This window comes from Aptenodytes forsteri, unplaced genomic scaffold (assembly GCF_000699145.1).
Source record: "Aptenodytes forsteri isolate BGI_AS27 unplaced genomic scaffold, ASM69914v1 Scaffold119, whole genome shotgun sequence".
Lineage (NCBI taxonomy): Eukaryota > Metazoa > Chordata > Aves > Sphenisciformes > Spheniscidae > Aptenodytes > Aptenodytes forsteri.
The window spans coordinates 8,523,076-8,550,513 of NW_008796165.1; the positions used below are offsets into that span (position 1 = coordinate 8,523,076).

Genomic DNA, 27,438 nt, shown 5'->3' on the forward strand with positions numbered 1-27,438 from the left:
ACTGCTCTTAAGCAGCTGCTCTAGCACTGCGGGAATGATGCACAAGACAGTCTGAACAAAAAGGCGCAAGCTCCCCTTCAGACAGCTGGAGAGGAGAACGTGGCATCTTTCTGGTGGTGGGGGAAACTCACTCTCCCTTCGCTCCAGCTAGAAGCCAGGGCTGTGCCTATTCCTAATGAACTTGGGAGACTAATGAGAAAGGGTGGCTGGAAACTTACGTGAGGAAAGCGTCCTCAGTATCTGAACGGATGTCTTCATCCCAGCTACCGCTACAGCCCTCTCTTAATAAAAATGGGTTTGTCATGTTTATGTTGCAGAAAGCACCTGTATTACACATCACTGCAGGGCACGATGTTAATTTTATTTTAATATTTTATGGTAAGGGAGAACATTCAGAGTTGATGTGTAAGCTTTGATGTCCTTGATGGAAGTAACATTAGTCATCAAAGAAGATGGGGGCAAGAAAATAAGATGAGGTATTTCACCAGATGAAGAATTCTGTACTTCGGAGACAGCTGTAATCTCTGAGTCCCCTTCATGTTTTCCATATCCAACCACCTGGAAAAAAGGTACCAAAAAAAGAAATTTGGCTCTATGCTTCTATCACTTGGATCTCATTCAATGTTCAACTGCCCTGACAATTAAATACAGATACTTAAATGCAATTCAAACAATAAGAATTGGAAATCTAGCAAATATGAACAGTAATATGGATAGCCACCACATTAAAAATTAGATTACAGAGCTCTTCTACCCCACCCTTACCGGGCTCTCTGAGGTTACCAAAGTTTGGCATTTCACAAGTTGGCAACACGAAGCTGACACACACTCACATGTACGCTGAGCACTTTCTTCCTGTTGCTTCTGTGAGCTTGGAACCAGGTGACCAGGTCTGATTTTGTAACAGACTTCAGAGCTTCAATCTGAAACCCACAGGAATGAGGTTTAAGTAGCACAGGGGTGATTCAAGTGACTTTAAACATAAAAATAGTTTCTCTACAAACTATATCCCATTAGATAAAAGAACCTTTTTAAGATAGCATGTAGTTTTAGAACCAGCGTGTTATTAGTATTTATGCTTTGCATTTAAAACTGCTGCAAAAAGGGACACGTGAGTGTTCCGTTTGGCATCACTTGACAACGAGGGACCACCAACCTCACGGGCCAGCCTGTCAAAGAGATACTGCTGCGTCACAACTTCATTCCAGTTCCTATCTACTTCTTCACCAAGATGGGAGTCTTCACATTCTTTAAGTTTTATCAAAGCTGTAACCTACATTTGAAAAAGACAAAACAATTGCTTTCAAAGGGTTTGAAACTACCTTAATTTACCATCACATTCACTGAAGTTGAAAGAAAACCCAAATTACATTAACAAGGTAGTTCATTGCTTTCAAACGTAACTGTAAATGGCCAGAGAGCAAATGTTTAGAGAATGACTGCAGAACTGAGTAAGAGGCAGGATTTAAAAGCGAGTCCTTTGTCCAGAAAACCTCAGAAATATGCCAGATAGATGTAACCAAATCCTCCAGTTTAGGTGTCATTTAGCAGTTCAAGGAAGAGCTTTTCAAGATCAAGTTTTACCTGGGTGCTAAAAGCATCTTCAGTTAAATGCTTGATTTTCTCTTCAAAGCAAGAAAGAAACTCCTCTATTTTCTTGTCAACCAATTCAGAACTAAAAGAGAGTTAAATAATTAAATCAGGCAGGAAAAAGAAAAAAAACAATACTGAGGGGTAAAGTAGCAGAATAGCCCCCAAATGACAAGGGAATGTTTGGGACAGGCTCGCTTCCCTCCTCCCCTGAAAAGCTCACGCATCTGTGAACACCATCTTTTCTATCTTCCCTAGCATCGGGGAAGAAAACCAGTGCTCTGATTTTTAGCTATATTAAGTATTGTTCAAACACAGGGACTTCAGATAACCAAGCAGCAAGAGGAGTCGCTGCTGTGATGCGGTCAGGGACCTAAGCTGTGGTATACCCCACAGCAGCGTGCGCTACAGCGTGCTGTATCAGGAACCCCAGCTGCAGTCCTGAGCCCTGCACATAGACAGTTACATTCTACCGGATTAAGACAAAAAGAAAGAAAAATAATGTGATGTGATGGATTGTGAAATTTCTGAAACATTAGAACCTTCACAGATGACACAGACCTCAGTAATGGAAGTGTCATCCAAGTGTAAAAATCAGAGGCAGCAGTACTCTGTGCTAATTAAACTTTCACTGACACAATATTATTTTTCGTATTTTTCATATGCCCCTTCAACTTTGGCAGGTCAAACACCTGAAGTTAGCCTCAGCTTTGAACAAAACTATAATGCTGTTCTGTCTGCTGAAACTGAGCCAGAAGAACAGCTATACGGGATTTACCTGGCAACAGCTTTAGCTCTCCTGGCAGAATACCTTCAAAAGGGCAGTGGGGTATTTTACTTAGTCTGTGGATTACTTTTCCCTATTCAAGTCAGGACTGCTGCAGTTTTAAGAAGCTTAAGGCTATTGCTTTATTTAGGTGGTGTTTTTCAGTCACTATGTCGCAGCTGTCAGCAGTGTCACAAGCTGAGGCCAGGACTGCTCTTTCGATATTCCTATTCCCTTTCGAATTCCCCTCATCAAATAAAAACCCACCCCTCCACGGCCTGAAACAGGTGTGAACTCTTAAATGAGAGCAGCTGCACAGAAAAGCTCAAGCAAAAGCAAACTGAAGTCAGCTGTGACCTAACAGAACAAGTATAATATTAAGTGAAGCTCCCTCAGTAATAATTGTCCAGCTGGATGTTGTGTAAATACACCACTTTTACACAAAATAAGACATGTAAACATAGTCACATAGTTACTTTGATACCTCACTATATCCCATGAGGCCCAGATGTTCAGTGCCTGAGTACATGCAAGGTCCACTGGCCACCTTGTTAAGCTTGACTTTTCTAAAACCAGTTGCCATAAATTTCCTGTGCTGAAGTCCTTCTTATTCAGACGACAGCACCAACAGCTGCCATTTACAGAGATGCTTTGCACAGCAAAATACAGCAAGGAATGGCCAAGCTGATTCCCCGAATCCCAGGCTGGCAGACCCACGAGACACCTCCTCGAGCAGGGCCGGTGTGCATCAGCCAGGCCCTGCTGCCTGAGCCTCTGCCGGGAGGACGCGGTGGACGCAGTTCGGTAAGGTCACCAGAAATGGGTGCTGGCAGCTGAGGGGCGACTCCTGTGGCCCAAGCCTGGGAGTGGTGACAAACGTTAACCACGGAGCACACACTTACTTGTATTTAGTTGCCTGGGTTGCTACTGTGACCGAGAAGCCAAGAATCCCAGAAGTATTCCTGCAGGTAGGGTACACATGGTAGCTTAAAAAAAAAAAAAAAGGGAGAAACAATAAAGTTACTCCACAAGCTCAATTAAATTTTCATTTACAGGACACGCTACAAATTAAAATACCATTGGTACTTTAGAAAGAAAAATCTCAGATATAAATTCTCAATAGCTGTCTTTCCTTTATTTCCTGCATCACTGCACTTCAGAGTTTTCTCATTTTTAAGAAATCCTTTTAAGCTTGGCAGAGTATCTGTGTTTGTGTTCCTGCAAACTAATTCATCAGAGTGACAGACCTATAGCTGTGAAAAGCTTGTTCCAGTTTCCTGAGGTAGAAGGGTGCCTCTGAGGGAGGCTGCTACGCACCACAGAGCCGCTGTGAAAACAGCCCTGAGGAACAGGGAGCTGATTTAGGAAGTAGAAGGAACAACTTGATGCTGAGTAATTCTGAGTTAACGCACTGGTAATAGATGCAATTCTTACAGGACTCCAAAGCAACTTGGCTGCAGCTTGTATCGATGGCTGCTCTTGGTTTTGATGTGTTTATGTTGCTGTTTCCATTACAGTAATTCAGGAATTAGCCACCGTGCTGGAAGGGTTTCCAGAGTAAAAATACCAGGGAACAGCAAAAGCAGGTGCGTAGGAGCTATCCTCTACAGTGAACTCACCCAAGGGTCTGCTTGGTTCTCAGGAAGTCAAAGCAAGGCTCTTCCATGTGCATCTGAAATGGAGCACAAGTGCGTTACAGCAGAAGCGATGCTCCTCTGCAGCCACCCCTCGGGGTCCATACAGAAACGTGATCACAACATGTGAAAACAACCGAAGTGCTGCCTTTCCAGCTACACCCACTGAATTAAGAGAGGTCTCAGTCTTCTGGGTCGGCAGCTGAGAGAACAGTCTTCCAGGCTGTCCATCACTGCAGCAGTTTGGGGATCCTGTCCCAAACACTCAGAAGTTTAAGCAGAGTGAGCAATAGATATATGCTGTCCCCTTTGTACCATTTAGCCCCATGGCCTTCTCTTAGCTCCAAGTACTGTTTTCAGAGAAGACACTTCCATGAATTAGGAGACACAAACACTAACTTACCACAAGCAGCTCCATAAGGGTATATTCCCTTAGGTTCCTGGCACCTGACTGGAAAGAAAATGAAGAATTTAGGGTGATTTCGTGGAGTTAAATGCTATAGTTCAGACCAAGGTGACAGCTGTGGCACACGCCTCAGCCTGGACTGCAGCACTAAATTACAGTTCACAGCAGGGACAGCTGGAAAGTTCTTGTTTTCCACAGGGGCCTCAATATGGCCTTCAGAAGAGAGGTGAGGGGCTCAGCCCAGGACCACGAGATCAGTGGTGAGGACACCAGGAAATCACCAAGGCACAAACCCAGCTACTAGCACAGGCCAGGAGGGGAAGATACCGGTTTCAGGGAACACCACATACTGCGAAAGCCCACCTGGGTTTAGCCTCTTAGGCCAAGGGCATGTGCTTACACGAGGTTTCAGTGCACTCTCTGCAACATCCCTGTCCAGAGACTGCTCTCAAGGCTGTGACATAAGTACAACCATAGGATCAGCAGCTACCAGAGGGAATAGACCACTACACACCAAGCTAACGCGTTACCTGGTAATAGACTGTCACTTCAGAGTTGGCATCACCTTTGTTGAGAGTTTTCACCTTACAGAGCAGATGCGTATTTGGCAAATCCACCACCCGGAACTGAACAGGGCAGGGATGGGCCAGAGGAGCGAACTGGAGCTTTCTGAAGGGAGCACAGACAGCAGAGAGTCAAACACCCGCTTGCATCTTAGCCAAAACCAGTACAACACCCAGGCATTTACACACTCGGTCTGACATTATTTTCCCTTTCCCCAAACCAGAACAACGTCCTGCTTGAACTGCCATGATGAACGGTCACCTCCTGCAAACACCGGCAGCACTGTAACCAGGAGGGGAGAAGGGAATTTCTGCATCGCTCCCACCCTGGCCCCTTCCTCCAGAAAAGAATCTTAACTTGATTATAGTTTCCACATAATGAGTGGTGCAAGAGTCAAGAGATACTCACTGAACAACGTAATTCAGAAAATCCTTTGCTTCCTAGGAGAGAAAGCATAAACATAAGTTTTATTTAGAAGAGAATTATTACCCCAATTCACAACCACACACCACAGTGCATTGCTTGAGAAAGTGACCCCCCGAGCAAAGAACAGCCGAGCCCTGTTGTGCCACCTACGTCCCTGCCCCCTCGCCTTATCCCAAGTCCCTCCAGACACCTCTGCAGCAAGCTGCAAAGCAAACAGAGTCTCCAGGCAGTTTCTTGCACTGTAACTTCTCCAGAAGGAGAATGCAGAAGCCAGAGAAATAGCGTCAGCCATCACAACAGCAAAGGGCGCACGTAGGAGGAGATAAGGCCCCTCTCCTGTGCATGAACTTGGAGCTCTGGGAAGGAGACTTTTGGGCTTAAGTGGAAGAAATGGGAGGAAGTAAGAGAAGCAGTAGAAGTGGCGTAGGAGTTAGAGGGTTGCACGTGCCACACTGTGAAAGGAGCTTAGCTCACAGAGGCTGCAGCAATAAAAGCATTTTGAATGAAGGTGTTAGCAAATCACGATTAGGTTCTCAGACCTCCTGTTCCACAGCTCTGGAGGGGACAGCTGACATACTGACCTCCCAAAGGACATTAGCACGTTTTTTTTAGGAGGCTTTAAACAGTTTGAGGACAAACATCATCAGCTAAGACAAACTTCTTGGCACAAATCATAATTGCAGGAGGTTTCTCTCCCACACCACGCACAGGCACCCAATGACGCTGGATACATGGAGCTAAGCCCCATAACAACCCTATTTTAAAAAGCCTGACAGGACTATGTGTGGCCTAGTCCCAGGGTAGAAGACGTTGATGGATACTACAGGTGTTTAACAAGACTGAAGATGACTGGACCTCAGTGAGGTTTGATCAAACCATGCAGGCAATCAAATTTCCAGGATAAATGTACTTTGAGGGAAGCCGCCTCCTGTGGCACCACCATGGCAATTTCTCAATATCAAATATATCAGTACAGCAAACAATATGAAAAACGGGGGCAGCAGGGGCAACAGGCTACAGGCGTACTTCCGCCACATCATCCCTTCTCTGCAGCTGAAATCCAAGTTCCCGAAAAAACCCCCTCTGTTCCAATCGGCAACTATGGACTCCCCAGTGGCTTATCCAGACGAGCATTCCTGAGTTGTTAGAGATGAAGCTGCCCTGTACCAGCAAGCCTCCAGATTGCCAGTACAGAAGAGGCAGTCAGCTGGCAGGTGAGTGCTGGAGTTGGGGCAACTGTATTAAAGCACATTTTAAGAACAAGTTTCAGTGCATGTCAGCTGCTGAAGCCGTACTTACTCTGCTCGTGAAGTTTCCTTGTACGAGACCCTCTACAAAGAGCTGTGATTTGAAAGCCTTAACAAAGGACGAGAGAGACTCAATGGAAAGGCCGTTCATCAGCGTCTGGTATTTATCTATCATGGACCACCTGCCGTGTTCTAAAATCAGGAGACGCACGTCCCTGCAATGCAAGAAGGAAAACAAAACCACAGGCCGTCAAGAGCTGTTTAATGTAAGAGATCCCATTTCTGACTCCGGATCATACTGGAGACAGGAAGATGGTCCCCAGGAGCATTGCTGTGGGCTGATCCTGCCCTCCCTCAGCACCTGCTGTTGGCTACAGGTCGCTTCAGAACAGTAGCTACCTGGACATCCAATCTGACCCACATGTTTGATATGCTGGTTGCAGAGCTGCTTGAGCTCTCTAAACCACAAGCTAACCCTGGAACAAGCCTCCATGAGCACAGAGCAGCGATTCCTGAGCTCTTCAGCTCAACCTCAACACTTACTGTGCAGCCACTTTTTGCCCTCCCCCAGAACTCACTTGGCCAGAGTCTCAGGTTTGATGAGGATGTTGAAGTATGTTTTCTTCAGCTGCTCTGTTATCATTTCAAAAACTGCTGGAGTAAAGCTGAAGTCAGACAAGTAATCAATGATGAGCTGAAACAGAAGCTGTAAAGAAAACAGTTTGAAGTCAGTTTTTTTTGTTGTGGTTTGTTTTTTTTTTTAAAAAAGAACCAATTTAAACTTAATCCTATATAATAATAATAATTAAAAAATCATCATTATTTGGTCAATATAAGAGACATGCAGGCTCACTAAAGCACATTCCTCAATTGTTAGCTGTTCTTCACTAAACAATTCTATACCAAATTACAGTCAGTTTCAAAAGGACTGCGTTTTTCAAAAGTGAATGAAATAAGCTCAATATGCCAAATCAATAGGAGTTTCCACATTCTACTGAAACAAACCTAGCCTGTAACTCCAGCATTTCTGTATCAAATATTCCAGTTTTTCCTTTCACAGCTGACCAGCACAACGACATTACAACAGAGCACCATTCATGATTAAAAAAGAATATTCAGACCACACTATTTGCACCTCTGGCTCTTTCTGTTAAGCCTCACATTAATAAGCCTGACAGATGACTGACAGTCTTGTTAAAGCTCCAGTCAAGCTCTTGCAATGGAAGTCTAAGGAAGCTTGGCGGTTCTCTCCTCTTCGATCGCTACATCCTCTCTGTTTGTGCTTGCCATGTCTTACACGGCCAGCATTTAGAGAATGGGAACAGGGATCCCCCAATCCTCGTAAGGTAAGCTCTTAGCAGCCCAACAAAGAAAAACTGCACCCAAAATGAGTATGTTCAGAAGCTGTATCTCCAGAGTCAAACTGTAAACAAAACCTATTTTCAGACATACTTCTCCAGACAGCGTGCAAATTCCCTTAGCTTATAGATGGAGAGGCTCTAACACTCTAAAGGGACATGGAAGACTCATAGCTCTTTTTAAAGGAAAAGCTGTTAAAGTCTTAATGGAGATACAGTTATTAATTAAAGGAAGATTTCTCTTAAGTCAGCCTAAGGTCAGTAATTTGAGCTTATTTAAGTGAATAAAACTACATCTTTATACACCTAAGCACATGGAGAAGCGTTTGCTGGATTATCCTGTATCTGAACAGACACAAATTTTCCAATTTAAAATACCCCATCTAAACATTCAAAGCTCCAGCCAGCTAGGCTCCAGCTGCTAGGACAAAAAGCACATACACTGAAAAGCAGCATGCATAAAAATATTTAGAAGATCAGCAGTACGCACAGGTAGTTTATGATTGAATCCTTTCACTCGAATGACTAAGCCATGCTCTCCAGCTACTAGCTTGTACTCCAACTGAGCAACGTCTGCTTCATAAGCTGGTTCACCAAGATTGTGGGAAAGGATGTTTACAAATGTATCGAACAAAACTATGCTGGATGGAGAAAAGGGCAGAGGGTTAAAAAGAAAGAAAAAAAGGAAGGAATAGAAGAAAGATAAAAATCAAGCCCAATGAGTTTGATGGTACACACAAGAAATTCTCCAACAGAAATGAATACTTGAGTAAAACGAGATTCAAAAAGAAATTTTCAACAAACCTGGAAATACAGAATGCAAGTTTCCCTTCGTCCAGAAAGCACATGACACTACTTAACAATTATTTCAACATTCAACTATTCTTTGCAATGAATTACGATTCCAGCTTCACATAATTTAAGATTTCTTCAAAGTAGGAATGCACATTGTAACATGCCAATGCTCAAAACACTGAATAATCACAGAAAATGAGATTATTACACTTTGCGTAAAGGAATGGGGGACGGATGGACTCAGTTATGCTGAAGACTTGAGTAATGAGATGACTGTTTATCAAGATAAAAAAATAATAATAAGCTATAGCAAATCAAGGTACAGAATGTGGAAATTGCAGTCCGTGCTTTCAGATTTTTGTTATTGCCTGGATTCCGATTCAAAGTTCAAACTAACAAAGATGAAAACAGATTTATAAAGGCTTTCCCAAAACACTACTTGTGAAGGTCTCAGCAGGCTTATGATAAAAGCACTACGAAATTTCTTACAAATGGCAATGCTAGCCGAAGACTAGCAGAAGTGCAGCACGTGCAGAGCTATAATCTTGAGGTCTGTCTTAACACAGTTGGTTTCTAAATGCTGCCGATAGTCTCTTCACCTGCTCTTACAGGCTCCCAAGAGTTGCTGGTTCAGAACATAACTGTGGACTGCTCTTTTCAGGACCGACTCCTAATCTAAGCACTTCCTTCTGGTATGTGCGCTGCTGCTGTTAGATTATTTTTTCCAAAACTTGCACTATGGAATGACGCACCATGAAACTCCTATGCATCTGTTTGCTACAGTAACGACCTACTGCAGAACCACCCTCGCCGAACTACAGATAAAACCATGAGGAAAGTGTAAGAAATGAGAAAAGGAAGCCTTATTCTATTCCAGTTTAAAATTAATCTCTCTTCATGGTTTTTCACTAGGTACGGTAATTTAGTTACTCTGCAAGATAAGCATAAATAATGTAATCCTTACTTCTCTGCAGACTGCTGTATCAACGGAGAGATCAGATGGAATCGAACATAACCTGGTGGGGAAAAAGAAACTTAAACAAGCAACTGTATAAAAGTGACACCTTTCTAAAGCCAAATCTATTTCCATCAGGTTGTTCTTTGGTCACAATTTGAGTCTAATGAAAATAGTCATTCAGCTAGAAGAATATATTTTTGCCTATATTAAGGCATCATTAAACATCTTCTCTTTTTCACTCCAAAATCTTCCCTTAAAAATACCAAATATTAGAAAACACAAAGCTGTGCTTTGCAGAATACTAACTCACATGGTGTGACCAATATAAATAAAAAAAGAAAACTCCACAAAACATCTGTTTAACAGACACTAAAAATTGTGACATTCATATTTTCCACATTTGTCTCAGATCCAGGCTATATTTTTCTGTAGAACAGACTATAGTCTCTTCTAATTCATGTGTTCCTTCATTTTCAAGTCCTTGTCTCAGTACCGTATTCTGTCTGCCAAATTCTGTCCACAGCCAAACACATTCAGAAGTCAGTATATTTCAGTGATTCCACTTTTTAACATGAGGTATCAGCAGGGTTTCTTTGTTGCAAGGTAGTTTACCTACTTCTCTGTTATTGTAGCTAATAAACATATCAAAAGGACCATGGAAGACCTGACAGTAAACACTGAGTTTAAATGGTGAACACTATCACGGGTTATTTGCCTTCAAATCGAATCCAGCTGGTAAAATCAGGGACTTCCTATTCTTTGGAAAGCCCGACGGCATTTACCTTTTGGGATTTTGAATTTATCATCCTTCCTGTACCAGAGACACCCTTGTTGAGTGCTTAGTGTTTTGACTGGATATTCTGTCTCAGGGCAGTCAGCAACTTTCAAAGCAAAGTCAGTGGCTAACAAAAAGGAAAAACAAACCAAACCCAGAAGTTAGTAGGTTTCACAGACACAGCCAAGCTACATGCATGGAAGTCTTCAAAATTATCAACAAAATACATTTTTCCCCTCCCACTTTGCTAAATTACACACGATAATGCTTCCCTGGACCCAAAGAACATTTTTCAGTTCCACATCAGAACAGTGGCTCAGAAGCGGTGCAGAAATGGTGATGCTGCATTCCATCCAGGATACAAGTTAGGGGTTTATTTTCATTTGGTTTTGGCAACAAAGCCAGATGGTATTTAGATGCTTTCAAAAAGAGCAGGATTAAGCAAATAAAATTGCTCTTCTCGGGTGTCCGGAGCTCTGTGTTAACTCTCACTGATTCTGTGAGGCCTGCTTTGTTATGGCTATATGATCTGTAAGTCTACACCTTAGAAAAACTCAGTTCTTATAAATAAAAGAATACTAAATAAAATTCAGGTGAACAGAGCTCCCATATTTTTTAACTTGCAAAACCAGGTTGATGTTCAGATGGAAATTAAGGATTGTTTCTAAACCACAGAAAATTCTCAAAGAAATTATTGGGAGAAGATTTCACTCATGCTCAGGTGCCTTACCTATGTATTTGTTTTCTTCTGGAAGGTGTAAATCCTGATTTAACTCAAAGTCACTGGCCCATAAATCACTCCAGTACTTGTCAATATCTATTAAACAACATGAAATACATTTAGTTCAACAGGAAGGTAATGCTATCCTATTTTCTAGACCAGCCATCTCATCTCTTAGCTACCTCCATGAAGATTTCACCATGAAGATTTGCAGTACAATAGGAGTTTCTTAATGTCACCTGGTTCATCATGAATCTTTCTAAATCCCTTCCTATGAACTCCCCTGGAACAGGACTGAAGCAGTTCTATTAAAAAGTAAATCAAGCCTGCCTGCATTAGTAATCCAGCTACCAACATGCCCTGTCCTTGTTTGTGTTCTTTTCCCTGTTCAGGACTTGAATGGCAGCCAAGCGGAGGGCTCACTGGGATTCCCGCCTCCTAAAACAATTGTAAACTAGGGAGGGAGAATCAACTGATACCAAACAAAGAAGAACAATTACTGAGTAGGACAGAGTATTTGACTAATGATGAGGTCAGTTTAGTCCTGGGGATTCATTTCCCTACTTCCCTGTGGTCGTATTTTGTGCTGTCACACTTTTAATCTCTCTACTGCACGAATCAGACATTCTCTAAGTTTCTGCCGTTGTTTTACCTTCCACGCTGTATTGCGTTCCAAACCACCTCTCTTTTAGATGACACTGGCCTTCATTGGCAGCAGACAGCAAAACGAGGTTGGCTCTCTGAGGACTGAGCTGGTTAAGGGCATCAGCAATGATCTACAAATTCAAGACAATACTTCAGTTCAAATGCAACTCTGGCTCTGCCTGACCCAGCAAAGACTTCTCAGTCTGAACACAGGAAGGACAAGACATAACAAGCTTACAAAAAAGGAGATTTGCTTTCAAAATATAAAGTGTTTCAATTAGTATAAAACCTGTGCCTGTATTATGCCTAATTAGAAATGCCTATATACATGCCTATATTATACATTATACAGTTTTGATTACATCAAAACATGTAATCAGAGTTCAAAGAATTTACCTCAGGCTTGTATTCAAACAAGAGTTGGTCTCCTGTCAGAAAATCCTCCTTCTGAAACAACTGCATGTTCTCACAAAGGCTTTCCACGTAGTCAACTGGATCTGTCTGTAAGCAAATAAATAAAGCTATTTTTCACATAATCAGAAAACTAAAATATCAATTTTCTGTTCTGAGAAGAGCTTGACTGGTCAGATATGTTGAGCACAAGTTGTATGCTGTGCTTGTTACGGCATTTAGTTTCAGTTATTAAACTAAATATATTTCATAACCATATCTAATGCTCAGGACTCCTCTGAGAATCCTGAAATATCAGACACATCATCTCTGTAGAAGAAACCTTGAGCACGCAGTTTACAGTCATTAAACCTACTAGGTTAAAGACCCAGTAGAATGCACTCCTTGCCTCCAGGGAACACAAGCAGAGTCCTGCAATTCAAGATTTAAAGTGATGTGGAACCTGGAAAGAGCAAGCCAAGGAACTGCTGCTGCTGCATGAGTATCTCTGATTCTGCTCCTTTCCTAAGTTCTCTGCCATGATGTACAGCATGAGGAGGAAGAGATTCTCCTATTCGAACATGGAAGCATAGATTGCCTTTTAACGGTGTAAGACTGCCTAGTGGAGAGCTTCCTGCTGAGTGCTTTCGGGTTTTTTTGAACTAGCCAGCATCATACTCTAAAGATTCTGGGTCCAGGTACAGACCACAGTTCGCCTGAAAAGAGGTGAGTCTGACACATCTGCGTCTTATAAATGTAGTGGGAAACATGACCAAGAATTTCGTAAGACATTGTACACCTGAGGAAACATTAAACCTCTCTTGGGGCACATAACTGCTTATCCCAAAGCCGTGCCTCTGTGACCATTATTCTTTAGGATGGCCACATACCAGCTCTTTCCGTGAACCAGAAGAGTGGGGTGCCATGACTAAGTCATTCATCTGTCCCTAAGATGCACAACCCTGTCACAAAAGCACATACATATCTCTGTTCCTTGCTTTCTGAGTTAAATCCCTGCAGTGTCAATAACCTGCTAATGATCACTCAAAAGCAACTGGCCAAAAAGGCAGGACTCTTAACAGTAGGTATTTCCTTAGTGTAAACTCGCGTGTTTTCTATCCCCACCTGGCTGGATACTGGGAAGTACATAGTCTATTAAGAGCACTAACAGTTTTGGGGAACATAACATTCTAGCTGGGAGTACTAAAAAGAACCAAGAAGACTAATACGAAACTTTCAGGACTAAATAGTTTCACGTTGATGAAAAAGTCAAACTTTAAACCGGACAACCTCTGCTGGAAAGATTAAAGACAGAATCATAAAACTCTATGTAGGGCAACAGACATTCATTCCTGTTATGTCCAATATACTAAATAGCCATCCATCACAGATTTTTAGTTCTTCTCTACTGTTCTGGGGAAAGCTTTTGTTAGGAGAAGACAGTCTGTTGTAATCTTGTAATAGTTGAACTTTGCTAACAAATTCATAAAAGTTGTATTCCACTAAAAAAACCCCACATGGCATTTAAAAAAATGTGTAAACTTGTTCCTACCAAAGAAATCCACCGCTCTGTTATCTATCACTTGGGGTTGTTGGCAGCCGTCCTTGCTGTCTGTATCACTTGCAAATAACACTTCTGCTATTCAAAGGCCACTCAAGACACTCAATATCCTCCATATGCTATTTTGAAGGCAGAGCTACAGATGCAAGGATTGCTAAAAGTGACATTTCTAACATCCTGATGCTCACAGCAGACTGGCGGGTCTTAAGAGTGTCTGAAAATACTTGGAGCATCTGGAGAGAAAAGAACTCCAATATTTCCTATTCTTTTTTTTTTTCCCTCCTTCCTGCATCTGTGTACCTTAAAGAAACCAACCAGCTTCAGTAATGCTTTCAAGCCAAATATGTAGCATATGGATCTGTTTTCCCAAAAGGAAATTTTAGTGCCATTCAAAAGAACCAAGTTACCTAATAAGAAACAGAACATGGCTAAATGTAGTGAGAGTAAGAAAGTCAATGAAGTGAGGCTTTTCAAATTATCTAAATTGTGTTCCCTTCTTTTTCTTTATCTTTAATAAAAACAAGTAAGATTTTTGCTAACTGCTATTTCAGTAAGCCAAGGAAGACTTGACACAACACCACATTTAACTGTGTAGTGTTGTAACAGCAGACAAGGGGGTCACTAGCATCCTAGCTTTTTTGAGGCCAGGTCACCAGCATACCACACCTTTCACACAACACTGCTTTTCTATTCCCAGAAATCAGCAGTGCCAAAACAGCTTAAAAAAAGTGAAATTAGGCAAAAATACTGAAAAGCCCCAAACAATTTGCACAGCACTATTAACGGGCACAGAACTTCACACACAAGGGCCTAATGATTAAAACTGAAAAAGACCCTACCTAGCAGGTAGAGAATGAAAAAGGTAACATTTAATTCTGTTAAGGAAAAAGTCACAATATTTCTTTGCCTAGAATACAAATTCTTTCAGCAAAATACAGCCTCATTAACTGCATAATCTATTTCTGGTTGAACAGAACTTTGAAAATGTGTTTCAAAATCAAAAAGAAATCCTTTTCATGGTTTACCTATATCAACACAAAACAGTGGATGAATACCTGTTCCTGGTACTGAAATTCATTCGCTTCAATCTTCTGTATTTCTTCCCATATTCTGTAAAGGAGGGAGAAGACAATAAAAGTGGATTTCCTCCATTGTTCCACAACATATATCGAGAATCTGAAAAAAAGATTCTAGGAATTCTAGTCTTCTAGGAAAGGCAACAAGGGTGAGTTCAGTGATTCATTCAGGTACAAGACATAGAAGCCAGTATTACATGCACTTCCCTTCCATCCAAACGGGCATTTCTCAATTGGCAGAAAGTTCTGCTATTTTCTGAAGAGGCAGAGACTTAACTACAAACAGTCAAAATCTGATACCAAATTAACATAAAGGCTAACACCAGAACACCATTGTCCTGACTTCCACAGATTTGGCTCAACAAATCTATTTAAATAAACACAAAACTGCACCTAACATCTACACTAGTTCAGCTTATTAAAATTAGAAATTGGGTCACAACAAATCAAACTAAAAGCACCAAGAAACAAGCATAAGCATTTAGCAAATTCATTTTTAAACTGTTTTAAACTGATACGTTTCCCACACAGACAAGCTTTACTACTGACTCACCGTTTATGCTCTAGTAACTCCACAAAAAGTGCGAACACTACAAATAAAAGGCTAATGGAGAAGGACAATCTCGCAAATATCTGATGTAGTGGCAAACACTTGCCTTTTATCTGGCCCTCTTTTCTGCAGCATCTTCACATACTGAAATACAACATGGGCCACCTGCAGACAGAAAGGAACAGATTAATTTTTCCAGACATTACGAAAAGAGTAAGAAAATCAGGTTGCAGTAAACCATACCTCATAGAAGTGCTTGTAACCCTCATCAGTCAAGGTCACAGAAATGCTGAAGATGGAGTAAGTGGAGTTCTGTTCAAATCCTGTCTCACCATTTCCTCCATATAATGCAAGAGCCCAAAATCTATGGAAGAGTTAAAGGTACTTACTAATTACTCGTTTCAGCTTTATTTGAGCTTAGTTACAATTAGCATATCATAGCTTTACTTCAACGGCTTTCAATCCGTTTACAGTTTATGCAAAGCTTTTCCAAGACAAAGATGTGAACCTCAAGATACAGAATTTAAGAAAAACAGTGAAAAAGCTAAGTGACCTTTTCGAGATCTCTTAAAGATCAGTCACAGATACTGCTGATCCATGGATCACAGACCAAAAGCCACTTATTTCTTACTTGGGTCTATCATCAATTTAATGAATATCACTACAAAACAGTGATACAAAAAGGCAGACTTGGTCTGCTTTTATATATATATAGAAAATATATATACACAAAATAGAGTTTGCCTTTATTTTAATGATAGCAAAGCATTTAAATAACTATGCTTAAAAAATACATACTTTTTCCTAAGGAAAGAAAGAACACTGCCTTTGCCTTCATGTCCCACCAACCAGGAAATATAATGAAGAGGCTTTACCCTAAAAGAAAATTTGAAGGAGATTAAATGCCAGGAGGTAATACGTTTCACAGAAAGAACTCAAATCACTAGACAAATGACTAAAATATACACTGTTTGTTTCTTCATGGCAAGTTTTGCATTTTCAGGCAGCATTAGGATAATAAGCTAAAAATGTGGGAGTTCAGAACATAATGACTGCTCTGAGTCGGTGAGGAATGACATTAAATCAGCTGTGTACCAATTCTACTCAATTTATAAAAGGAACCATATTTGCATCAGTTTAATTCATTTAAAAAATGTTCCCCTAGCTAAACCAAAGTAATCTGTAACACAAATAAATGAGATTCTTTGGTTTGTTGTGAAAGTCAATAAATTATTCACAACATAGACATGGTAGAAGTAAAATGCAGCACAACCGTACCTGTAATACTGTTCTTGTGGGGGAAGCGCCCAAGTGATACTCAATGAATGAACTTTCCTAATTGGAACAACTGAACACAAATAAATTTATTAAATATAAATATACATGATTAGACATAGATAAGAAATTTTACATAATGCAGAAAGAATGGTTAAAAGTTATTCAGAACCACACAGAATTAGTCTACGAAGTATGTGGATCACACAGAGAAAATATGAAGCCAGGTATTCAAAATGTTTAAACAAATATATTTTACTTACCTCTGTAAAGCTTGTGAAATTCTGGTGTGTCAAAAGGCTGAGTCAGATGGCCAAAGCTGGGTTTGGGTAAACCACTTAAAAGCAAAATTAAAGTGTGATGTTACTGGCAAGGATTCAAGGCTACACTGAGATAATCACAAGATGTTAGCATCCATAGCTCTGCTGTGACAGAGGCGGTGCATCAGACAACCAGAAAACAACCCTTAACAAAGGGTGCAACCCAGGATCCACCCAGCCCCAAGTAGAAGGCAACCTGGGATTCACTTGCACTCTGCCCACACAACAGAGTAATTACCCAAGATTTAGATACCACATCAACTCCTCCCTCTCCTTCTGTCCAAGGCAGTAACAGTAAAAAGCGTGCTTTCGTAACGGGAAAGGAAAGCCAGCACAGTAAACAACTTCCTGAGTTGGCCCTGGATTCACAGAATCCTGATGGACTGTCTTGCGGGGAAGGAGGAACGAGAAGGACGGGAGTTGGGAGAAACAAACGTGTCCCTGTATGGCATTGGACTTCGACAAGCGCATTTCCACGCACCACAGAAATAAACATCTTGCAAAAGCGGAAAATGAAAGGGGAAATAAAATGCTTTTCAAGTTAGTAAAGCTCTTCCAGAGCCCACTTTTTAGACAGCACACTGCAGTGAATTATTAAAAAAAAGATTAAGTTCTAACCAGTTGCCACCCTAAGGATGACACTTAAATTCAAGATATGGTCTTAATTTATTTTGCTGCTAATTATTTTTGACATAAAGCAAAAGATAAGAAATGTAAAATGATAATCTAGGTTTGAATGATTTATCATAAAATCAAGGTATCAGTACATATTAAGCAAACACCGCTGCAAGTTAGCACCACACAGCTTGCAGGCTAAATAATTGTTAAGCATAAACAAAGTCTTCCTGAAACAATTAATGCCAGTCTTTAATTTCCAAAGTTGCCCTTTTTTTCCTGGATAAGGATGTTACTTAACAAATGTTAATTTCCTTAGCTTCTCCAGTAAGGGATGTTTTTTAAAAACATTCATTTTAAGAACAGATAATTTTATAATTTGTAATGCCTTTATGGATCAAGAGAATCTTACTTATTTGGGATCTCAGAGAAGATTTCTGTCACCCACTTTTCCAATGTATCCAGTGTTTCTAATAAGGAGAAAAAAAAAAGAAAGCCAGAAATGTAATTTCCTGAAGATGTAAGACAAATTCTTTATCCTTATCTCACAGTTCAGTTATTTTAAAGAGGCTGCAAGTCAGTGTATTTTAAAATTGCAAAGTTCTAAATTTGAGCTTCAAAGCTGCTGGTTTGAGTCAATTCTTAATATTCACTGAACTATATCTTTGGTTCAAACACCGCTGCAAGTTAGCACCACACAGCTTGCAGGCTAAATAATTGTTAAGCATAAACAAAGTCTTCCTGAAACAATTAATGCCAGTCTTTAATTTCCAAAGTTGCCCTTTTTTTCCTGGATAAGGATGTTACTTAACAAATGTTAATTTCCTTAGCTTCTCCAGTAAGGGATGTTTTTTAAAAACAGTCATTTTAAGAACAGATAATTTTATAATTTGTAATGCCTTTATGGATCAAAAGAATCTTACTTATTTGGGATCTCAGAGAAGATTTCTGTCACCCACTTTTCCAATGTATCCAGTGTTTCTAATAAGGAGAAAAAAAAAAGAAAGCCAGAAATGTAATTTCCTGAAGATGTAAGACAAATTCTTTATCTTATCTCACCAGTTCAGTTATTTTAAAGAGGCTGCAAGTCAGTGTATTTTAAAATTGCAAAGTTCTAAATTATGAGCTTCAAAGCTGCTGGTTTGAGTCAATTCTTAATATTCACTGAACTATATCTTTGGTCATAGCTCTGGTTTTGTATATACTGCTGAAATCTCAGGCTGATACAACTGGGATTTAAAGTTCAGTATATCTGGTGTGACTGTGAAAAGGAATTACGAACTTGGGGATCTGCAAAATCACCAGTACTTGCTAGACTCATTCCATCCCTCTATGTCCAGAACATAGGCAGTAGTTTTCACACCTAAACGCAGTCCTACAGTGCTAAGAATTCCTTCTCCCCATCCTCTTTGCTAAAGGAAATGTGTCAAGAACCAGAAGTTTAATTTTTTTAAAGTGACCAATCAGAGATTGCTTGTTTAAGCGAGCATTCTGTATTCCAAGAGTGATGTGGTATATGCTAAACAACAACAACAAAAATGCGGTGGGCTGGGACTCACAGTTTCTTTTGTTTTAACAGAGCTAGAAATACAAAGTTGAGCTGGCTGGCTATCAGTCCCCATGCTTTTCTTCCCCATCACCGAAAGAAACAACATTACAATCCATCGCTACGTAAATGATTATTCAAGAGGCATTCAACGAATTTTACAGTCTAGACAGAAAGGAAAAGCCTAGGAGAAGAAAATAATTACCACTTCTGTTATCACCATCTCCATTTTACAGATGGGAATTGCAATCCATTTTAATATTCAACAAAACTCCTAAGCACAAACCTAACTTGAATGCACACAACTATTTATTTTCAGCACAGGCCTCTACTACATGCTTAACTTCTAAGAAATTTCTCAGCAGGAACGACCCATAGGTCTGAAGTTCTTTGCTGAAATGAAACTCAATTCCATTTGCACAGAATTTTTCAGTCTACCGGGAAAAAACTTAGAATCTCTATTCTTCCTAGATACATGTGTTTTATTTTAAGACCTCTTTTGAAAGAGCCCCAAACAGAACAAGACAACTGGGAGACCCAGTCTCAGTCTCCCCATCATTTTCTGTGGAGGTTCACTGTTGATGGCAGAGAAACCAGCAGCATTAAGTCATGTAAGTGGCCTGACTCCACATTCCTACAAGGTTCTTTTTTAAATATATCCTTGAGATTTTACATTCTGTGTTAACCTGGAACCATTCAACAGTTTCAGTTAAAAGTTTCTCAAGAAGTGGCAGGATGACAATAACACGGCACAATCGCTCAAGCTTCATTTGGAAGCCAGGCTAAAATCTACATATAAATACCTCCTGCTGGACTGGACAATCCACTAAAATGGCTTGGGCTACAGCTGAACTGGTGCCAAAAGCACTACACCAACAGCAGCAATGAGCCTGTTTTTAAGGAACAACTGACGTTACCTTTAGATTGGACAACTAAAGTCATATAGTGAGCAGAGTAATGGTGCTGCCAGAAGTCCCTCAGTCTGGTGTAAGTATCAATATTATTCATTTTAGGCTCATGTTTGAGTGTATCCGCATTACCTGTAAACATTAAAAGGTGGTTAGTTATCTAGACACTGGTTACGTCAAGACCAGATATACCGAGAATTTCTTTTCCCCCTCTGGCACTGAGTCTAGTCATGGTAAGCACATTAAAAATACCTAATAGAAATTTGGAGTTAAAGGCATGTTAACTGAAATTTAATATCTTCCAATTTCTAGTTCCTATTATAAGGACAGTTGATATTTCTATGACAAGGGAGGACAGAGTCCTCCTGCATTATCAGATCACCCATACTGTGTACCGCACAGCTCATTGTGTGTGGCCAGCTAGCCCCTCACCAATGGAACTTGCAGAACAGGGGAGGGAAAAAGAGGGCAAAATATGATGTTCAGTATATGTCACTACAGAAGTTTATAAAAATTATCTACATTTCAAAGCTGGCTAACTCTGTTACCCATCACACTGCAATTTACATGCTCACCAGCATCACAAGGGTGAGGGAGCTAGGACTCTGTATTGTCCAGAAGAGGAAGGACAAATTTCCCTTCTGCTCCACTCACATGGCTGTGAAGGTCTACTTCTGCAAGTTCAACAGTGAATTATTTACTTTGAAAAGCCTCCTTAGACACAAATCCAGAAATACTTTATTTTTCCAGGAAATTTTCATGGCAAAAAGGAAGCTTAAGCAAGACAGAGACGACTCAGAGAGCACCACCTCTACATTAACATTCACGTTAAAGTTACATGATTATACACTTAGGGCAACCTAGCTTTAACATCAGCAAAAAGCAGTACCAGAATGAAAAGTATTTTAAGAAGCAGACAGCTGCTTTTATTCCCAAACATTTTTCTGTAAAATTAATAATTGCTCTAATACTTCTGAGCAAGGCTAGTGTTTGCTGTGATAAGATAGCTCATGTTAGTGCATCTTTTAAGTGGTTAAAAGTTTAAGTATTATCACCACTTTATAACATAAATGCAGAACTTACCCCAAAAAAATTTCTTCATAGGATGTCCAGGCCTGGCAAGACTCCCGAACAGCATCTCCTTTCTGTTTGCATCAGAGGGTCTCGCTAGCTGATACTCTGTTAATTTAAAGAATTTGCAGTGGCATACACCAAAATTTGAGGTCATGTTCCCACAAAACAAAACAAAGCAAAAACCCCAACCAAACTGAAAAGGAGACACACCACACAGAAGCAGCCTGGAATAGTTTTGTTTTAATGTATGATAAAGTAGTGAAATAGGATAAGAAATAGGACTTGCTAGCAGTAATGAATATAAGTCAAGAGAAGAGGGAAAACGTAGCTTATTGCTGAGAAATAAAGAAAGGGATAAGGAGGGGAAGCATGTAAAGTCCCAGCCTGTCCCGTCTGAATGCTCTCAACCTGTAAAGTTTAATGGGAACACAAGGCCATCAATATTCTACAGAGTCAGGCCCTGCAGAAAGGGCCAGAGAACAGTTACAAACCTGCTTTTCCCATATATCACACAGAACAACTTCTAGCCTAATCACGAAATAAGAAATTGAAAGCTCAGCAAGATAGTTTCCAAAAATGCAGTTTTACAATCAGTTTACACTAATCTAAATATGGGATTCTGCCAAAATCAAGAATTCACCCCCTTGAACTGCATTTTCCTGTTCCTGTTTTTGCTGGTAATAAGAAACATGCACAGCAGAGCTGTAAACTAATTCTTTTGGCTGGGTTATTCTGCAGCCAGTTCATCAAGCTGACATAATTTACTGGGCAGCGCATTACTACAGTGTTAATACAAGGGAAGGAGTGGATCTGCATGATGAAGGCAGTGCAAATGAAGGCATAAATTGGCTTAAGCTGTTTAAGAACCACACCTTAACTCAAAGACAGGTCCTTGTTTATATTGACACTTATCTAAATTCAAAGATCAAATTGCCCATTTTTCCTTGCCGAAAGACAGATGAAGACGACGACTTGGAATAAATATTTTAACCAGTTGGTATATCTGCCAATAACAGGTTTTTTTCTAAAACAGTGAAGTTTTATAGGCAGTCTGGAGGTATTCATTACATATTAGAAAATCAAGTGAACACTCCACTCACTTCTACGCCAGGTTCAATTTCCTTCTGTGAAGTGACTTTGTAATTATTAAGGCGTTAGAATAAGGAGACAAGTACAATCACCTCAACTTATTCTATTAACTCCATATAGGACTGGAGAGAGCACTGGGGCTATGCTGGAGCTATAGGCATGTTGTTCACTGAAGAGCATCCACATGCTCATGTAATTGCCCTACCAGTTACTGCCAAAGCACTTAAAATTATTAAATTTCTAATTCAAGAAATGAGATGGCAAAATCTTGCAGTGGTTGCACTACATTCAGTCTTTCTCCTCTAACAGCCATTGATATCCATGAAACTTAAATTGAAGAGTTTGATATCTCTGTCAAGTTAGATGAACTTGACTGAAGTGCTCAGAAGGGTGGTCCAAAACGGAAACCAATAAACAGTGTTACAAAATAGATTTTGTTTCTTTAAGAGCATGGGCTAAACACACAGGAAAAGATACTCTTACTTACCACTGTCTACAGCCTCGACTTCTCGGTCTATTGCATCCCTGATCATTAGCGGGTGAATAAAGAATTGTGCCCACCTATGAAACAGAAAAATTCATATACTTTTCTTCAGTGTCTATTAAGCTAGGGCAAAAAACCAGCAATTAAACCCAACACCTACTATTTTAGTTTATGAAGTTGCTTGTCTTACTACAAATTATGTAATTCTTGACTATACTGTCTTAAGGAAAGATAAAAGCCAGTTTTGTGATACCATCAAAAACCAAAGGGCAGGGTTTCCCTGCTCCATAGAGTGGGAATGAATTGGTTGGATACAGTAGGTTATGACACTAATGGGTGCAGGATTATCTGCCTTTACATCCTAAGAATGATCATACCAGACCAGACAAGTGATCCATCTAGTCTGGTTCCTGGCTCTAACAGGGACCAGGATCAGATGCTTCAGAGGAAATCCTCTGTTGTTCATTACGAACAACAAGACCATAGGGAAAGTTTCTTCCTAACTCCAGGCAACAAATTGTTGATTTATGTCCTGAAACATAAGTTTTTATATCCATTACAATTTTTTTATCTACTATAAAAGTCAGTGTTGTCATCCAGATACATCTCTTCTCCTGTACCCATAGAGAGCAGAGTAATGGAAAGGGACAGGTCTGCAGTGAATGGAGACTCTGCAAAAGGCTGCCAGAGAATCTAATATTTCTATTTTGTTTGTTGAGTTTTTTTAATGATGCACTGAACTTGTCGAAGCAAAAGGTTAACAGCAATACATTGTTGACAGAGTTCTATGGCTACAGGACACATTAAGCTAAAGATTATTGAATGGTGATGTCTTTCAATTTCTTTAGATCCACAAGTGCTTGAATGAGCAGAAATCATCAGCAGCATCCATTTATCTTGTTTGTATGAGATGCTGTTCTACAGAACTCCTAATTTCTGCGTTTCCCCTCCACTAAGTGAGCTGTTGTGACAGATTGCAATGATATTTTTTGATTCTTTTGCACTTCTAAACATCTAAAAGCTGGACTAATCTGCAAATGAAAGCTGAATTTGGCCCAGTAAAGTAAAATTTAGGTAATATTCGGTAAAATGTGCAAACACTTGTTTTTGGCGTCATCACAGGAATGTATTTTGATCAAAATAAGATCACAGTAGAGTCTACTCTCCTGAAATATTCTACAGCACCAAGAATACTCAGCTGCCATGCCCCTATGAACAAGTAATTTCCTCTCACCGAGGGAAACCAAGCAACAGGTGGAGCTCTGTTGTCCTAACATATCCCGCGGCACAAAAGAGCCAACTAAATACTTTCTGACAAAAGATACATACTTGACCGAATAACCTGGATTGGGTTAAATGTATCCTTCTGAGGCACACATCGTACCATAACTTTCAAGGCTGCCCTTCCACTCACTTCGATGGATTAGACTCAGAACCAAAAAAAAATTTAAATAAATCCCACTAACTCTGTCAGGACCAATATTTCAAGGGATGAGTCACTGGGACTCTGGTACAACTTCCCCTTCGAACAGTTGTCACACTGCATAAGATTTCTCCTGTCATCAATGCTACTAGTTTAAGGGTGGTAAAACGATCAAAAAGCTACGTGCGTTAAGACTTACACATGGATCCTAAGTAATCACACAGCAGCTACACAGGCACTATCTCAAAAAACAGTAAGATATCCCAAGGGAAATAATATTTTCCTTATATTCAATATTCTCTGTGGTAGTACAAGTACCTATGGAAGTTCAGCAACAGCCTTAATCACCCCAAAATGAAGAACTGAACAGCTACACCCAAGCTCCTGAGGCACATACAAACATTCGTTAACACCTAATCACCATTTATATGAAGTTACCTATCAAGCGCTTCTTTGAAGTACTTCCTCTGCACATCAAACTGGAAGACTGTCCGCTCACAGTCAGTCGAAGCATTGTCACTGCCCCCATGTTTCTTCAGAAATGCATCAAACCCATTCTCATCTGGGTACTTCAAACTGCCCATAAAAACCACTGGAACAAAAATCAGCAAAATTACCAAGATGACATGAATTTGATGATATTAACTGCACCTACAGAAACTCCTCTTCAGCACAGTGTTACCTACAACTGACCCACAGCTCACATGCAGAGGCTAACTACTAAATAGCAACAGACTGTGTAATCTGCCCAATAATTAGTGTAATCTGCCTTTAGCAGAAGGCCAAATAGACTGGAAATAACGGTGCCTTTCTAGGCATGATTGGCCTCAATCGGTCAAGAGTAGCATTTTAACATACATCTGGTCAGAAACTTCATGTGCTTTCTGTGCCTGTATTACTAATTCATCATCCTTTACTAGAGAGATAAAGGTCTGTAGCTCCAGCCTAGTTTATAAAAACATAAGTAACATGCTTCCCCCCACATTTAATGGATAACAGAAAAGTGTATCTTAATGCATAGCCTGCCAAAGAGTGAGACACCTTCTCCCATATTAAGAGTTCCTTACTAAATCAGTATTTTTATAAAAACACAAATTTATTTAACTGATGAAAATAAATTCTGGGGTAGCTAAAATAAGAAATGATAACTAAAATACTACACAAATTCAGAGCTAGGTAGCAGTCATTTTGCACTGAAGTTGGAGAAGATGAAATAGGAGCAGATACATACTGTGTTCCAGGAAGTGTGCTAACCCAGGCAGATCTTCGGGATCGGAAAAGCTGCCAACAGCAACACAGAGGGCTGCTGCAGACTAGAGAAAATACAACACTCTCAGTAAAAGCTGCTTCAAGAAACACTTCAGGAAAATGACAGAAGATAAATCAATCAGGACAGGCACAATAAAAAGAAGGTTCAATCTGAATGCCTCACCACAAGGTTTCAGACCACAAGAAAGCTCACTATGTATTTTTCCACCCTACAGCTTTAAGTACATACCTGCTTTTCTGTACAGCCTCTCTTTCTTGTCTCTTCCTTTTCAGCTAGCTCTTCTAATTCACTGTCATCAGGATCATTGAAGTCGTCATTATCTCCATCATTGTCCTCACCCTCATCCTCCTCATCACAGTCCTCATCATCAAAACCTTCTCTACCATCTTCAATCTCAGCTCCAGAGTCGTCATCTTCATCACTTTCCTCTTCAGATTCATCATCGTCGTTGTCTTCCTCCTCCTCCTCCTCCGAAGACAAAGCAGCTGGGGCAGCATCCAAGTAATTCAAATCCGAAATCAAAAGTGCACATAAGCCATTTTGCAGTTTAATATACCTGAAAGAATAATTATTTGCAATGAATACACTCATTTCCCAAATCTGAATTTTCAGAATCGCAAAAATTTCTGTATTTCCTACAATAGTTCTGTGCTTGTCAGCTGAGATTTCTTAATGAAAATCTAATGGTAGCTAAGAAGGTGAGTAGTTTTATAGTGGGAAAGTAAAAACACTCTTCCACTGTTCAACACCTATGAGAATAAGAAAGAAGCAATTCAAGGTAGTAGCAGAAGCCCTTCTCCCCATAAGGTCAGAGACACTGATTTGGGCTTTTATTTCTCTCTCTGTGAAATATTTAAGCTACTAGCATCCACTCAGAGAAAACTTCAGGGACTCAGAATAGGCAAACCCAAACTTCAATAACTTGTTATGCTCCTCAGGCTCTTGGAAACACGTATTACGTGACAGAATTAAGATCTTAGTCCTTGCCTCTAAATAGGCCCCAGAGACTCCATTTTATTTGATTTTATCAACGCTTTCTATTAAATGGGGTCCACAGACATAGCAGGCATGTGTTAGAAAGGACAGATCTCCTCTGCAGGCTTAATAAAATAAGTGAGAGTGAGCTGGTTGGGTTGCTATCAAGAAGCAATATACAGAGTTCTCTCTCTGTGTGTATATAAGTACATAGAATTTTTTATATATGTGTGCACATACGTATATATATAAAAAAATCTACAAGCCCTCTGGCCAGCACCATTCTACAACTTTTCAGGCTGAGGACTGCAAACAGCAATGCTCTGTGCTACAAGATCTCTCAGCAATATTAGTTTCACATCAGATCAGGAACAGTCACAATTTGTCAAATTAGCCAGAGCACCCCCTCCGGAAGCTTGAGCTGCAGAAAGGAAGGAATGCTGGACCCAGAAAATACTTGATCCAACCTAAGAACGAGTGTGATATAGACAGGTGGTATCTGATGCAGCAAAAAAAATCTGCTGTTATAAAATGAACCCATGGTCACATCCCACCCTCGCAGAAAAATCTGAGTTACACAGCAAGTTTATACCAGATCAGAACTTTGCAATGTGGCCACTGTTATAATTAGGCAGCAGAAATTTCAAAGCAGATTTCCAGTTCAAGCTACATGGCAAATACCCAAAAGAAAAATGAAAGGCACATTGTGTGTTTTTCAACTCCAGGGTTCCCAAAGTTTCTTACAATAAATGTCTCATGTTTCATTCCTGGCTATCATTATGCAATTTCCATGTTTCCTAGCAATAAAAACATGTTCTTATCAATATTCCAATTCAAAATATGAAGCCAGTGTAAGTTTAACTTTTTACTAGAGCTGCAGGCCACCTGCTGTGGCTCTGCAAACCACACACCAGCTTGGAAACAAATTATTCAGAGTACTTCTCTCCCGACTGAAATTCATGTGGACGTATTTGGAGGAAAGGGGTAAAGGGGGCAT

General features: G+C 40.1%; 1 protein-coding gene across 1 annotated transcript; it reads right to left on the reverse strand.

The window, feature by feature from the left end:
- Positions 1-339: 339 nt before the first annotated feature.
- On the reverse strand, positions 340-27,438 carry NRDC (nardilysin convertase). The gene is made up of 31 exons (XM_009287484.1): positions 27,353-27,438; positions 25,695-26,022; positions 25,428-25,509; positions 24,635-24,788; positions 22,777-22,850; positions 21,210-21,305; positions 20,136-20,258; positions 18,596-18,653; positions 17,001-17,074; positions 16,741-16,810; positions 16,261-16,338; positions 15,706-15,826; positions 15,569-15,627; positions 14,892-14,946; positions 12,282-12,386; positions 11,893-12,016; positions 11,250-11,336; positions 10,527-10,646; positions 9,751-9,802; positions 8,482-8,632; positions 7,212-7,339; positions 6,686-6,848; positions 5,369-5,400; positions 4,927-5,065; positions 4,394-4,441; positions 3,976-4,028; positions 3,259-3,342; positions 1,585-1,675; positions 1,157-1,273; positions 834-923; positions 340-558 (listed from the first exon to the last, which is right to left on the reverse strand). The coding sequence occupies exons 1-31, from the start codon at positions 27,436-27,438 to the stop codon at positions 361-363; spliced, it is 3,240 nt and encodes a 1,079-aa protein (XP_009285759.1). The 3' UTR covers positions 340-360.